Source organism: Colias eurytheme, chromosome 3 (assembly GCF_061535395.1).
Source record: "Colias eurytheme isolate Ceu_HAF_F1 chromosome 3, ilColEury1 Martin Lab GWU primary, whole genome shotgun sequence".
Classification (NCBI taxonomy): Eukaryota; Metazoa; Arthropoda; class Insecta; order Lepidoptera; family Pieridae; genus Colias; species Colias eurytheme.
In genome coordinates, this window is record NC_142982.1 from 10,875,850 (window position 1) to 10,890,008 (window position 14,159).

The 14,159-nt window shown below is 35.5% G+C and overlaps 2 protein-coding genes across 2 annotated transcripts in view; one reads left to right on the forward strand and one right to left on the reverse strand.

Annotated features, from left to right (window-relative positions):
- The first annotated feature begins 235 nt into the window (after positions 1–235).
- Positions 236–7,277, forward strand: RpLP0 (ribosomal protein LP0). The gene is made up of 7 exons (XM_090120083.1): positions 236–366; positions 548–638; positions 931–1,167; positions 2,044–2,200; positions 5,260–5,384; positions 6,123–6,359; positions 6,849–7,277. The coding sequence occupies exons 2-7, from the start codon at positions 585–587 to the stop codon at positions 6,987–6,989; spliced, it is 951 nt and encodes a 316-aa protein (XP_089976209.1). The 5' UTR covers positions 236–366; positions 548–584; the 3' UTR covers positions 6,990–7,277.
- A 3,175-nt stretch (positions 7,278–10,452) lies between these two features.
- The window catches only part of gzl (godzilla E3 ubiquitin protein ligase), a 28,150-nt gene continuing 24,443 nt past the window's right edge, over positions 10,453–14,159 (reverse strand). Inside the window, exons 8-12 of the mRNA XM_090120090.1 lie at positions 13,254–13,405; positions 12,516–12,614; positions 12,314–12,360; positions 11,754–12,109; positions 10,453–10,848 (exon numbers count right to left, since the gene is read on the reverse strand). Coding sequence (XP_089976216.1) covers positions 10,793–10,848; positions 11,754–12,109; positions 12,314–12,360; positions 12,516–12,614; positions 13,254–13,405 — 710 coding nt within the window. The 3' untranslated portion in view covers positions 10,453–10,792. The remainder of the gene's footprint in view (positions 10,849–11,753; positions 12,110–12,313; positions 12,361–12,515; positions 12,615–13,253; positions 13,406–14,159) is intronic.

Here is a 14,159-nt window from a genome sequence, read left to right on the forward strand (position 1 = left end):
GTAGTATATTGTTGACGCTATTACAATCTTGTAAAATTAGTAAATAACTTCTGGAAGATAGAAAATAAACAGTAATACGATAATATTACTGTAAAAACCGCTATTTTAGCATCAAAATCATCCAAATTATATACGATTTGTCCAGCTTGGTGTTTTAAGAAAAATCGTTGATGAACTTTCAACATAATGATTGAACATTTTTGTATGTAGAATATTATATTTAAGTACCTAAGAATTATTTATCTGTAGTCGGTAGCCATAAATTATAGAGTTAAAATTTAAATGCAAAATAATCTGTCAATTGCAGATTTGACATTCTTATTTGTCCCGCACGCACAGGAATTGTGCGTTTTGCGTTTTGTCTTGGTACGTATTTAAAATATCAAAGTAAATCTTAATAATCATTTATAATTTGTTCAATATTATAGTCCTGCCTTTTTCTGTATTACATTTTGTGTGATTTGTGCACTTTATTTTGCCTTTTTTATTTCTAAATCCAACATGTATAATTTGGCGTATGTTTCATTTCGGCTTAAATCTTTTGCAGTCCTTAAATTTCTCCGAAGTCCCTACACACAGACACGATGGGTAGGGAGGACAAGGCTACTTGGAAGACCAACTACTTCACCAAGATTATCGTAAGTAGTACAAATTTTGATGTTTATTATTTATCAAAAACGGCGTGCCCCTGTACACGGGGACACGTCATTTTTGTTCACAGTTTTAGGTTAAATTTCTTATTTGTTACATGCTATTACTTTATAGAATTCTTACATATTTAGATTATTTTGTTGTTTTGATAACTAGTAAATACGAACATCACCTCACCATCACTTATTTCTAAACGTTCAATAGCCGACATCAATGTTCTATATTAACAGTAGCGGCGTACACAGCACAGCAACTAACTAACTTATTTATCCATTTCAGCAATTACTGGATGAGTACCCCAAATGTTTCATTGTGGGCGCCGACAATGTGGGCTCAACACAAATGCAGCAGATCCGTATCTCCCTCAGGGGCCACAGCATTGTCCTCATGGGCAAGAACACCATGATGCGTAAGGCCATCAAGGACCATCTGGAGACCAACCCAGCTCTCGAGCAGCTGCTGCCCCACATCAAGGGCAATGTCGGATTCGTCTTCACTCGTGGTGATCTTGTAGAGGTATGTATGATTGATGAATTTTAACGTGATAACGTTTTTAAAATCGTTTTGGTCGGGTGACATGTTCAGAAACTTGTGTCACACCAAAACCTCACGAGCGCGATCGCAGGTATAACGAGAGAGTGACGGACCAATCTCCCGTCTCATCTCGAGTGCTGCCACCAATAAGACGTTATCACGTAAACATCTCGATCGTAAACCTACTTTACAAACAACCAATTTTTAATTTTTAATATATCAATGTTCAGTTGATACATTGATGCTATGATAAATGTAAAAAATATAATAAGGCTTGTTGGAAACTTATCTGTCATCATTAAAAAAGTAATTTTGATGCATTAAATCTGTTAGTGATAAACAGTTCTTCAATAGCATCTGTTGAACTATCTTTGAAGTAGCTAAATACACATGCAACTTTCAATGCAATAGAAATAAGAATAAATATTCAACTTGTATGTCTGTCCTAATACCAGGAATTAATTAATTGATTTTCTGGCTTCGCTTTCAGACTAAAGTAATTTCTTCAACTCTATCCTAGTGTGATAGTTTATTTGATACTAATTGCACTGGCAATTTGGAGATACATTTTATTTTACTGCATTATCCTTACATTTAGAATTTATAAGCATATTGAAAAGTTTAAAGGCATTGTGTATCTTGTAGTTGTTATATGCATACCATACATAAAGAACGATGATAGTCTTGCATACCTAACATAACACAACAACCACAAAATATTATGTTCTATTCATAAAAAATACTTTTAGATATAAATTATAAACAAACAATTGTAATAGTCTTTTTCAATTGTCAGAAATACACACACTTTATAAAGATCCAATTTCCTCAATTAACTAATCCTAATACTCTGTACAGGTCCGCGACAAGCTACTGGAGAACAAGGTGCGAGCCCCCGCGAGGCCCGGTGCCATCGCTCCCCTGGAGGTCATCATCCCCGCCCACAACACCGGTCTCGGTCCCGAGAAGACTGCCTTCTTCCAGGCTCTGTCCATCCCCACCAAGATTTCCAAGGGTAAGAGATTAGTTTATTTGAACATTTCATTTATTAATTCATTGAACCCCGAACGGCCCGATCGGTCCACGACACAATAGATTTTCTATTGTGTCTGTGATTCCGGGGCCTGAGTTATTAAAAAGAAACAACTATTTCAATATGCAACAAATTTTGAAAAACATCAATACCAAAAGGTTAAATTGAAAAAACAATAATGCATTTTCTTTTTCAATTGATTGTGTGATTTAATTAAAATTTAAATCAACATCATTGAGATAATATTACTACGTATGGAGGAGACACCACGAACAAAATCTGTGCGCCATTTTTTTGCTCTAACTAAGTTTTAAAAATTATTATTTAGTTAGGTACTTAACGATGAAAGTTATTCCTTTGCACTTTTCCGTATTATTTGTGCAATATCGTAACACACACGAAGGCATGTTTGATGCGTTTCACTTTAAAACCATTAAAAAATACCGCTCAACATACGTCACATGACGTATGTTGAGTGGAACATAAGTGATGTAGGCGGTGTCGTCTCCTATTAATATTATCTCAATTAGGGATGTAACGATACATGATTTTGCCGATACGATACCGATACCGATATTTGTAGTAATGTATCGGCGATACCGATACCGATACCGATATCGTTGGCTTGGTAGAAAAATAAATAGTGAATTATGCATAAAAAGTTACCAACATTTAACAGAGACTCAACTGTTAATCGTATTCTTTTAAATAAAAATGCCAAATCAAAAAACAACAAAACTAATTTTAGTATTATTATTTTACAAAGTCAGTTAAACTTTAAGTAATACACATAAAATAAATAAATAAAAAACACTTTATTTGCACACACAAAACATAACAAAATCAAACAACAATAATATACACTGGAGCGGTACAAATAGGCGGCCTTATCGCTAAAAAGCGATATCTTCCAGGCAACCTTAGGATATATGAAAAGTTAGAAGAAAATGAACAATTGGATAGTAGAAGGAGCATAGCGAAGCATTATAAAAGGTGCAAATAAAAGTAGGAAATAGTTACATAAATACAAATATTAATACATTATATATTATATATATAGCGAATAATAAATATCAAATAGATAAGAACGTATGAAACATTTAAACGTTAGTTGTGAAGATAATGCTGTTTGACTAGATACTTGAAAGAGCTGATAGATTGAGCTTTCCTGATGTTTAACGGGAGCGAGTTCCACAACCTTACAGCTTGCACGGTAAAGGAAGCATCGTAAAAACGAGTTTTGTGAGCGGGCATGCGAAGCGTAAGGTTGTCCAAGGAGCGTAGATCGAGTTCATGGGAAGAGCCCAAGAACACGAATCTATTTTTAAGGTAGGATGGGGATCTAGGATCAAAAAGGATATTGAACTGGAGGGAAAGGATGTGAGTATTCCGGCGAAGTCGGATGGGCAGCCAATTGAGTTTCGAGCGATATTCTGAGATATGATCATATTTGCGCAAGCCAAAGATGAATCTGATAGCAAAATTTTGAAGTCGTTCTAATTTGTTAAGTAGCTCCTCATTAAGGTCTGGAAAGCATGCATCACCATAGTCAAGGATAGAAAGCAACAAAGACTGCGCCAAAACAGTTTTCGTAGGAACAGGTAAAAAGTTGCGCAATCGACGTAAAGATGACGTAACGCCAAAAACCTTACGGCTTACTTGTTTTATGTGTTCGGTCCAGGATAGGGTTTGATCGATATAAATACCAAGGTTTTTAACCGATGTACTATATGGAACTGGGACTCCATCGATCGAAATAAGAGTTAAATCCGGAAAAGAAATCTTAGAAAGCAAATAAGAACTGCCTAAAATAATAACTTGAGTCTTTCCAGGATTTAATGTGAGACCATTATAAGCCTGAGTCCAGTCGACAATGGATTGAAGGTCAGTGTTGATGCGAGTAATCGCTTCTTCAAGATTTTCCATTGACGAATGAAGGAAAATTGTAGATCGTCTGCGTACAGATGGTAGAGAGAGGAAAGTTTAGAAGAAATAGAGTTAATGAAAATACTCAAAAGGAGGGGTGACAACACGCCGCCTTGAGGGACGCCAGCAGAAACATCACACCATGAGGAATAGGATTCATCCACCCGGACGCGCTGCCGTACAATACAATCAATACGCTATATACAATACAATACAATACGCTGCTGCACATACAATCAGTACCTAATAAAAGTTTACTATTGGTAGAATTTTTTCAGAAAACAAAGTGCGCACGCGCGGGCGGCCTCCCGCATCGTTCATTGGGCGCGGTTTTTTGAATTGTTTGATATCGGTATCGGTTGTTTTATTATCGGCGATACCAATATATCGGCCGATATATCGGTATCGGTATCGGTATCGTTACATCCCTAATCTCAATGATCAACATGCATCTTTTATTTTTGTAACATTTATATATTATTTTAAAGAAGTTTGAAGTAAAGATAAAAAATTAAATAATGGGCTACTTCAAAGCTATATTTATTATTATAAAAATTATATAATACTTATGTCTGTCCTAATACCAGGGAATACAAATATAGATTTTCTGGCTTCGCTTTCAGACTAAATTGATTCTTCAATTCTATCCTAGTGTGATTTGTAGTGGATCAATATTGCACTGGCAATTTGGAGATACAGTCCACTTTTCATAGAGCAACAACCTTTCACATATTATTCATTTCTGATAAATGATTAAAAATGCCAATCATAGAAAGACCACATAGTAAAATTTGTGTCATGTGCAAATTATTGTTTAAGTATTTATATCATACTCGAGACCATGACGTACAAAAAAAAAGTTTTGTATGTTATTTTCAAATTCAAATAGTAATGTCCTTGGTTACAATGACTTTTCACTCTTCTGAACATTAGTTTATCATAAAACGAAATTAGAGCCATAACACAAATTTCGCGATGTGGATCTTTTACTATGACAAAATATTTTTGTTCTATGAGCATTTTCCATCTATAACTGTAAATATTTTACTCAAACATTTAGTTATTCAATTAAATATTACATTTGAGTTTTATTCTAACAATGCAATCAATTTCAGGTACCATTGAAATCATCAACGATGTGCACATCTTGAAGCCCGGCGACAAGGTTGGCGCCTCTGAGGCCACCCTCCTCAACATGTTGAACATCTCTCCCTTCTCATACGGTCTTGTTGTGAAGCAGGTGCGTTTTCTTTTAAATACTTGATTTTATTATAGAATTTATTGATATTATGAGTTTGTAGTTGGTATTAACATTGGATTAATTTTTAAAATTTACTTACATTTATAGATTTGTTAAACTTAGTGCTAAAGTTTTGTGTATATTTCGGTCTTAAATTCTTTAATTGAATAAAATGAACCAAAGCGTTGAGTACAAGCTGCACACAAAGTGCAGGTTGACAATTAGACTTTGGAAAAGTATGTGTATGTGTAGTAATCAGGGTCAGACCGTAATTCAGGTTTTGACTTCCAGTGGATATACAGACATATTTTCCAACATAAGTATCACAATAATTTATTCAATTTTATCCTGCAACCATTTCTTAAATAATAATAATAATTAATAACGGGCATTTCTCCGCAACTCGACGTTAAGCGCCTTTTAAACCATGTATTATGAATATATGAACAAGCTTAGATTTTCCTTTTCTGTCAGGTCAAATTTTATTATTTTGATTGCTAATGATGAAATTCTGTTTTCTATAAACCTTACAATCGCACAAGTTTGTAAGAATGTAATGATACTTGGCAATGATGTTGTTCTAATATGTTTATAAGAATAAATAATGTGTTATAGAAATAATTGCGTTAGTCTTGAGTTTGTCCCAAATCAGCAATTTTAACAGAATTACCTCACACTGTTTATAAGTATTATATTAACATCATAATGTGCCATTATTAAATTACTATATTTCCCCAGGTGTACGACTCTGGCACCATCTTTGCGCCCTCAATCCTGGACATCAAGCCAGAAGACCTCCGCGCTAAGTTCATGGAGGGAGTGGCCAATGTAGCTGCTGTGTCTCTGTCCATCGGCTACCCCACAGTGGCCTCCGCACCACACTCTATTGCCAACGGTTTCAAGAACCTGCTGGCCATCGCTGCCGTCACAGAGGTTGAGTTCAAGGAAGCGACCACTATCAAGGAGTTCATCAAGGTTTGTATGGTTTGGTAGTAGTTTGGTAGTAATTATAACTAATTAAAATCAAAGTATCTTTATTCACATTGAAAATTATCAATTTTGTAGTGGTATGATTAGTTTTCGAATTAATATTGAACATTTTTTTCTTGTTTAGAGTCAATTTTAAGTTAAACAACAATGTAATTTGAAGAATTATAAAAATAAATTGAAGAAATTGATTAAATAGGCAACTTCAAAATGTTTTATCTGCTAATTAAAAATTGATGAACTTTAAGACGAATTGAAGAAATTTTCGAAATAGGAAACTTAAAAATGATATACATATCTGCCAATTAATTAGTCCTTGATCAGGTAAATAAATACACTTTTAGTCGGTAAGAATCCGACATAACCCACGGCTCCTTCCCCGGGGGCCGTGGGTATCTTTGGAAGATTTCCCCACTATAAAAAAAAGGTAAATAAATACACAAAAACAGTAATTTAATATATTTTATCTATTCCCAGGACCCCAGCAAGTTCGCAGCGGTTGCAGCGGTCGCAGCGCCCGCCGCGGCTGCTCCGGCCGCTAAGAAGGAAGAGGAGAAGAAGCCCGAGAAGGAAGACTCGGAGAGCGATGACGACATGGGCTTCGGACTCTTTGACTAGACACATAGTCATCATACACGTGGCTATAGTCATCATACATCTGGCTATAGTCATCATACACCTGACTAAAGTTATCAAACACCTGACTAAAGTCATCAAACACCTGACTAAAAGAGCATATGTCATCAGCTCTTTGACTACATGTATTCAATCTTTTGTACCACTTTTGTCACATTTCATTGTCATTCAGTTTCCATAATGAAACATCTGTGGCTGCTCGTTCGTTTGCGCCGCCGGGTGGGACGCCCGTATGGCGGCCTTATGTTTGAATAAAGCTACTTTGATGGATTTTTTGTGTTTTATTTTATACCCATTTGATAAAGTATACTAGTTATATCAGTAACAACTTTTGAGCTTCTGATCCCTTTATTAGGAAAAATAATTTAGATATGAGACAAGTAGCAAGCTATTATAAGTCTACCAACCAATTTATCAATCTATAATTCTCTTTCTATTTATTATTACTATTATATTTACTATTTCTCCTGAAAAACAGTTCTTACTATCTTAGGAGCCTGGGTCGCTCTAATTTGTAAAATGTTTTAAGTGGAATAAATGATTTATTTATTTATTTATTTATAATATAAAGCTGAAAAATCTCTGGAACTACGGTTCATTAAAAAAATATATTTTATTGTTAAAATTCATGTACCGAGGAATGCTATAGAATATAGGCTATTATCTGCACAATAGGAGCTCTATACGATAATATAATACCTGCTCTTTGAGAGCAATGCAGGTAAACCCGTGGGACACAGCGAGTTAAAAATACCTATATAAAAAAAATCGCTCAAATGGTGAACTTAGCAATCGGTGCACTTCGCAAATGGTAGCGTAGCCCTTGGTGCGTGAGTCCGACTCGCACTTGGCCGGCTTAATTTTATTCTAATTCAAACAAGCCTAAGCAGTCAATAAAATCGTTCCAACTTAAACTAGAGATAGATGTGTACGCCGAAGCTATATTCTTACTAGTTCCTCAAATGATAGGATATTAAAACTAATATCTAAGCATTTTTCCATATCTAATCAAATGAGATCGGTGTAGAACAGGAGGTGCCATAAAAATATTTGTTATATCGATGCATTTACAACAAATGAACATAGAGCTAGAGCATTCTTTCGTGCTCTGTGTAAACGAAAACTGTGTTGTTCAGTATTAGGCATCATTGCATAATATAATCTTTTCGGACACACCAGCATCGAAAGAATGATCTTACACTAAAATAATTCGACATAGTATGATATAGTATAATGAGCATTCGCTCGTTTGATGTAAATTCACTAATGATTTACTTATTGTTGTACTTAATAGTACACAAAAGGGATTAATATAGTAAGTCCAAATTTTGGACTCCAAAAGGCGAATTAATATGACGGAATTATCTATAGGTAGTAAAATTGTTTCAGCAGATTTTAATGATCTTAATATTATGTATCTTATACGCCTCTAGAAATTATTAAAAAAAATTGTATAAAGTTTTGAAAACCCACATCCCGGACACTCCATACAAAATTATCGTTTTGACAGTCACACTGTAGAGACTGCAAATGTGTGTGTTAAGAGCTAGCGCGCACGAGCAACTTTGTCTCCGCAACTATTTTGTCTTCGCAACTATTTTGTCTCTCCACCCATGGGCTAGTAGTATAAAAGTGCGCGCACGTTGCGACGCAACTCCCCATACAAATTGATGGGAGAGACAAAATAGTTGCGGAGACAAAGTTGCTCGTGCGCGCTAGCTCTAACGCTTTATGGTTGGCACATTTTTGACTAGCGTAAAAAAAATTCACGTTTTTCTGATGAAATACATCCGTAAACAGCACAATATCTAACTATTTTCTACGAAAAACGATAATCACAAATCCAAAAAAATAAAATTTCTTTAAAAGTCAATTTGATTAATGTTGTCAATCTTCGTTGCGTATCGTCGTCCCCTTAGACAGTGCGCGCACGAGCAACTTTGTCTCCGCAACAATTTTGTCTCTCCACCCATGGGCTAGTAGTATGAAAGTGCGCGCACGTAGCGACGCAACTCCCCATACCATTGATGGGAGAGACAAAATAGTTGCGGAGACAAAGTTGCTCGTGCGCGCTAGCTCTCAGATCATTAAGGTCGTCCCTGTAGAAAAATGTGGACCATTTTTAGCCTGATCGCGCGGGGTTCATGTTTAATTTTGGCGGGAGGCGGAGTGTGTCCGTTCTGTACTGTACTGTCGTTCATGTACGTAGATTTTCAGAAAGATTTCCTTGCTTTGTTAATTTTTATAGATTTGATACGATGGTCGGGATGTAAAAAGTGTATAGGGTATTACAAAAATAAAAGATGTATCCGTGTCAAACGATTTATTTCTTTGGTTATATCCTAAGAACTTAACTGAACATGGTCATCAGAACATATCATCACAATAGTTACCATTCCTAAACAAGCGCTTGAAGGACAAACCTAAGTTAGAAAGCGTTGAAATAAATATAAAATAAAATTTAACAATGAAATTATAACTGAAAAAATGGTACATAGTAGCACCGTCTTCCATAGTTGTTATATACACTAAAGATAGGTACATTATAAATTTAAAATACTCTCAAATAAGTCCAGTTTTACCTTAGAACATACACTAGATACAGTTATTACAGCTGATAATCGAGCTCCAAATTTATAGTCGTATTTTCCAAAGTAAATCCTAAAGATACCCAGATGGACAGTTTTCACGCGCACAAAATAATATTATGTAAGAACTATGCTATATAAAAACACGCGAATCTGGATATAGCTAACGTTTTCATCTACCGGACAGACCGTTATATTATATTACCACTAAGTTTATGGCTGGCTATAAAATATGTGCTAACCTTAAAACTATAACTTTTATTTACAAATATATCTGCACTCAACATGGACCGTAGAAGACTTGTAACAAATTTCACGTTAAATTAATTACAATTACAAATTAATGTAAAAAATTGAAGTCCACATGAAATTACTTCGTACGGTCCAATGTAGTCAATATATTACAAACAAATATATGTATAGATACATCCGACTTTATTACATTGTTAGAAAAAATCGTCTAAATTCGGTGTGTTCCCAGAAACTTGATTATTGCTTTTTATTCGATAAATATACAGGTTTACAATAGAATAAATTTATTAACATATATGACTACCTGTCTTATAGAATTTTAAGGAATTCATACAATATTCAATTGAATTTAAACTATATTTAATAAAAGATTGTCAAGGTAAGTTTTGACTAAAAAAAAAACACTTAAAAATATGATAACAGTAAGAGTACATAAATAAGGGAAGTTTAATTTTGAGAACTAGACACATAAGAAATGTGATATAATTGTATGCTTTCTGACCCAAATTCTGTAAGACAGGTCAATTTGTTATTCACATCGATTCAAATATTTTATATTTAATAATTCTCGAAGTCATAACTGCGCCAAACAACAACAAACACCGTAACCGTTGTTTCTTCTAAACAGATAAATAATCCAAGGCGGAAATTAACCTATTACAATTCTTATTACATCACTTCCGAAAAAAACACAATATACAACGCTCGTTGTAGTATTTTTCACTTGATTAATATTATTTTTCTAACAAATTCCTGACATTCATAAAAAAAAAACAAGGCAATGATTTAAGACGTTTTATTCGACATAAAATTCCTGATTGATATCATAGATATAACAACAAGAATTGACCTCTTATTTTAAACTAGGTTACCGCGACTGCATTGTCTCGTGAAAAATATGAAGTCGGGTAATAAATAGTGTTTTTTGTATAAAATAATTGTTGCTCATAAATTGACAATATGTCCGTCTGTGCTGTGCTGAGCGGGCAGGGCTGCCACACCTTGAAAAATAATATCACATTATATTATATTATAGCAATTAAAAATGATACTTATTGTGTAGGAGTAAGGTTTATATTACAATGCAGTTTATAAAGAGTGTATTTTCGAAATAATGTAAAAATTGAGTACTAGTGTGTTGTAACGGAAAATGAGCTGTGAGTTCTAGAAATTTGTAGGATGAAAACAGGGAAATTTCAACATTTTTGGGTAAAAACGAATAAATAAAAACTACAAACTACTTTCTTAAAAAAATATATTAACTTAAATTATTTAAATTATTTGTCACAGCGATAAAAGAGATCCATGTATATAAACTACTACAAAACTAAATGTATAAATTTTAGTTACATGTTCAATCGAATACAAGACAAAATGGTTTACTATTTATCAAGAAGAAAAATAAATCTTACGTACTAAATAAAATTAGAAGAATTAAATAATAAATTTAAGTATGTAGCTATAAGTTTAAGTCTTTTTTTCAAATATAAAATGGACTACAACACCTTATATAATATCCTTAATAAAAAAATAAGAGTTCAGAAGTAAAAATAAAGTTATTCATTTGAGCAACCAGTTTAGCTCAAAAATTAGCACGAAAACTATTGTCATTGAGATCATTTGTATGAGAATTTAAAAAGCATAATAGGAACTATTTTTTTTATACGCAATAATAACGTCACGCTCTCGACGACGCGGACGTTACGAATGCTTTGCGTGCTCGCGCTTCAGAATTCAAATCTAGAATTCAAATTTAGAATAAGAAAAAAAAAACAAATTTATATTTAGCTCGTCTTTCAAACTCCGAATCCAATCATCAAATTCAAATCCAATTTAAAAAATCCCTATTCGAACTACAGCCAAAAGCTTCCCAAATACGCGTCAACCGGCGAGTGTCCATACTCACCGATCTCTCCTTCGCCACCATTGATCGACGGCTGAGCGGGCCGTACAGTCCTTACTGGGCCAGCTTGCGTTGAAAGCTGGCTAGCTTGGTGCCCGAGCGAGCCAGCTTGGGGCCCTGGCGAGCCAGCTTGGTGCCCTAGCGAGCCAGCTTGGTGCCCTAGCGATCCAGCTTGGCGCCCTAGCGAGCCAGCTTGGTGGCCGAGCTGTGGAGCGGCTTGAGCGGGCTGAGCGTGAGCGGAGTGAGCGGAGTGAGCGGCTCGCTCACGCCTCTCTCGACGCCGTGAGCGACGCCGCTCTGAGCGAGGTAGTAGTGCTGCTCTTTCGTCACCGTCTACTTCACGCTCTACGTCTACTACACTGTAATTTAGAGTTTTTTTTAATTATAAATAGTGTATTGTGTAGTGATAGGCAGCTGCAATACTGTAAGAAAAGTTAACCGACTTAAAAATGGAGTAGGTTCTTAATTCAATATCAATTCAAAATAACTTTATCAGTAGAATAGTGAATATTTTAAGACATTATAAAATTATTTAGTAAAAACGTAATTCTATATACACTTACACTTGGTTAGTGTTACTTTGTTCATTGTCTTCACCGGGCTGCGGCTCCTGCACAAACGAAAAAAGACAATTAACATCACGAATCAAATTAAAAAGAACGATGAAGTCAGTACAAAATTAATTCAGTTTTGTAAATAACTAGCCATATATTTTTCCATTTCATAACATTTTCTATATAAAAATGAGGGTAGTTATAAATTCACCTCAGCATTGTTAGCAGCTTCCCTGCGCAGTCGCAGGTTGGCGACGTATCGAGCCGCACGCACGAACGGGTTCTCACGCTGCTCTTCGAACGTGCCACCCTGAAAAATCATTAATATTAATAATATTTAGAAATTTATTATTTTATTTGTTCTCTTTATTTTCGGGTGTTTTTGACTTTTTAATTTCGGTTATAAAAGAAAAAGTGAACAAAGTTAATCATATTTTTTTTAATCGTTGCAGCAATAACCGCGGGCTGTGAAGGCATGGAAGAATGTGGGCGTATATTACTGTGTGTCTTGTATGGCATAGATATGAGTTGTAAGACGTGTGGTTCGAAATGATAGATTACTTATGTTTTGGGATGTTACACGTTGAATTTGCTATATGACGAGTGTAATGTTTGGCGTGTCGTATTATGTTTATTATAGATGATGTCTTGTATGTGTTGTGTTCTATATGGCGTGTTGTTTGAGATTTGTTGCTTGATGTGTATTGTATTGTATAATAGGCCATCTACACGTCTGCTGAACTACGTGACAAACAACGAACACATAGGGACAGCACTATACGAAGAAAAGAGATGTACTTATTTCCTTCTCGCTTTGCTGTATAGCGTCGTGTGTGTGTTGTGTGTGTGTTGTGTGTGCGTTGTATGTCTCTTGTACGACGTGTATACGTGTTGTAGAAGTTGTGTCGTATGTTATATAACATGTGTGTGTATGTATGTATGTGCTCACCTCAGTGGTGTCCCGTCGCACGAGCGGCTCGGTATCACTGGAGTCGCAGTCGGACTGCCGCCGCTCGCCCGCGGTCAGCACGCGCCGCTTGCACACGGGACACACGCGCCGGTTCTGCGTCAGCCACGGGTCGATGCACTTCGCGTGGTACGCTGCAAACAGACAGACATACATCTATCTATATATTATATAAAAAAAAGACGGGTTGCACTCCGGGAGTGCCGGCAGAAGTGAAAACTTGATTATTAACGTTGAGCATGTTTGATATTTTGGAATGGTCTTACGCTTTTTCGATCAGGTCACGTGTCCTGACGCGAGTTTAAGATTTTATACCCATTACAGAAAAAATGCTCAACGCCGCTAAAGAAGTTTTCACTTCAAAAACTCAAAGGTGACTGATATAGTGATCTATCAACGCACAGCCCAAACCACTGGACGTATCTGGCTGAAATTTAGCATGCAGGTAGATGTTAGGACGTAGGCATCCGCTAATAAAGGATTTCCCGAAATTATTGCGAGAACAGGGAAAAACAGGGATGCACGTAGAAAGTCGTGGGCGGAAGCTAGTTTGAAGATAAATGTAGAAATCTATATAATAATGCTAAAGGACCAGTAGGTCCGATTAGAAAAATTCCGATAGATGGCGCTATATACAAATTCATTTTTGTATATAGCGCCATCTATATATTTCCAAGTGATTTAATTTCTCAATTGGGCAGTATAATAGATTTCTTTGTGTGGAGGAAGGAAGTCCTCCGTCAAAAAAGGGAGGAACTTCGACCAGTCTACTCGACTAGCCGGCTGTTAAGGTCTCAATGAATGATGTCGGAAAGTTGCATATATGCTCTGTAGCGAAAACATTTCATTTACGCGATTAAAAGCGAGGTGTCACTACACTTTAATATT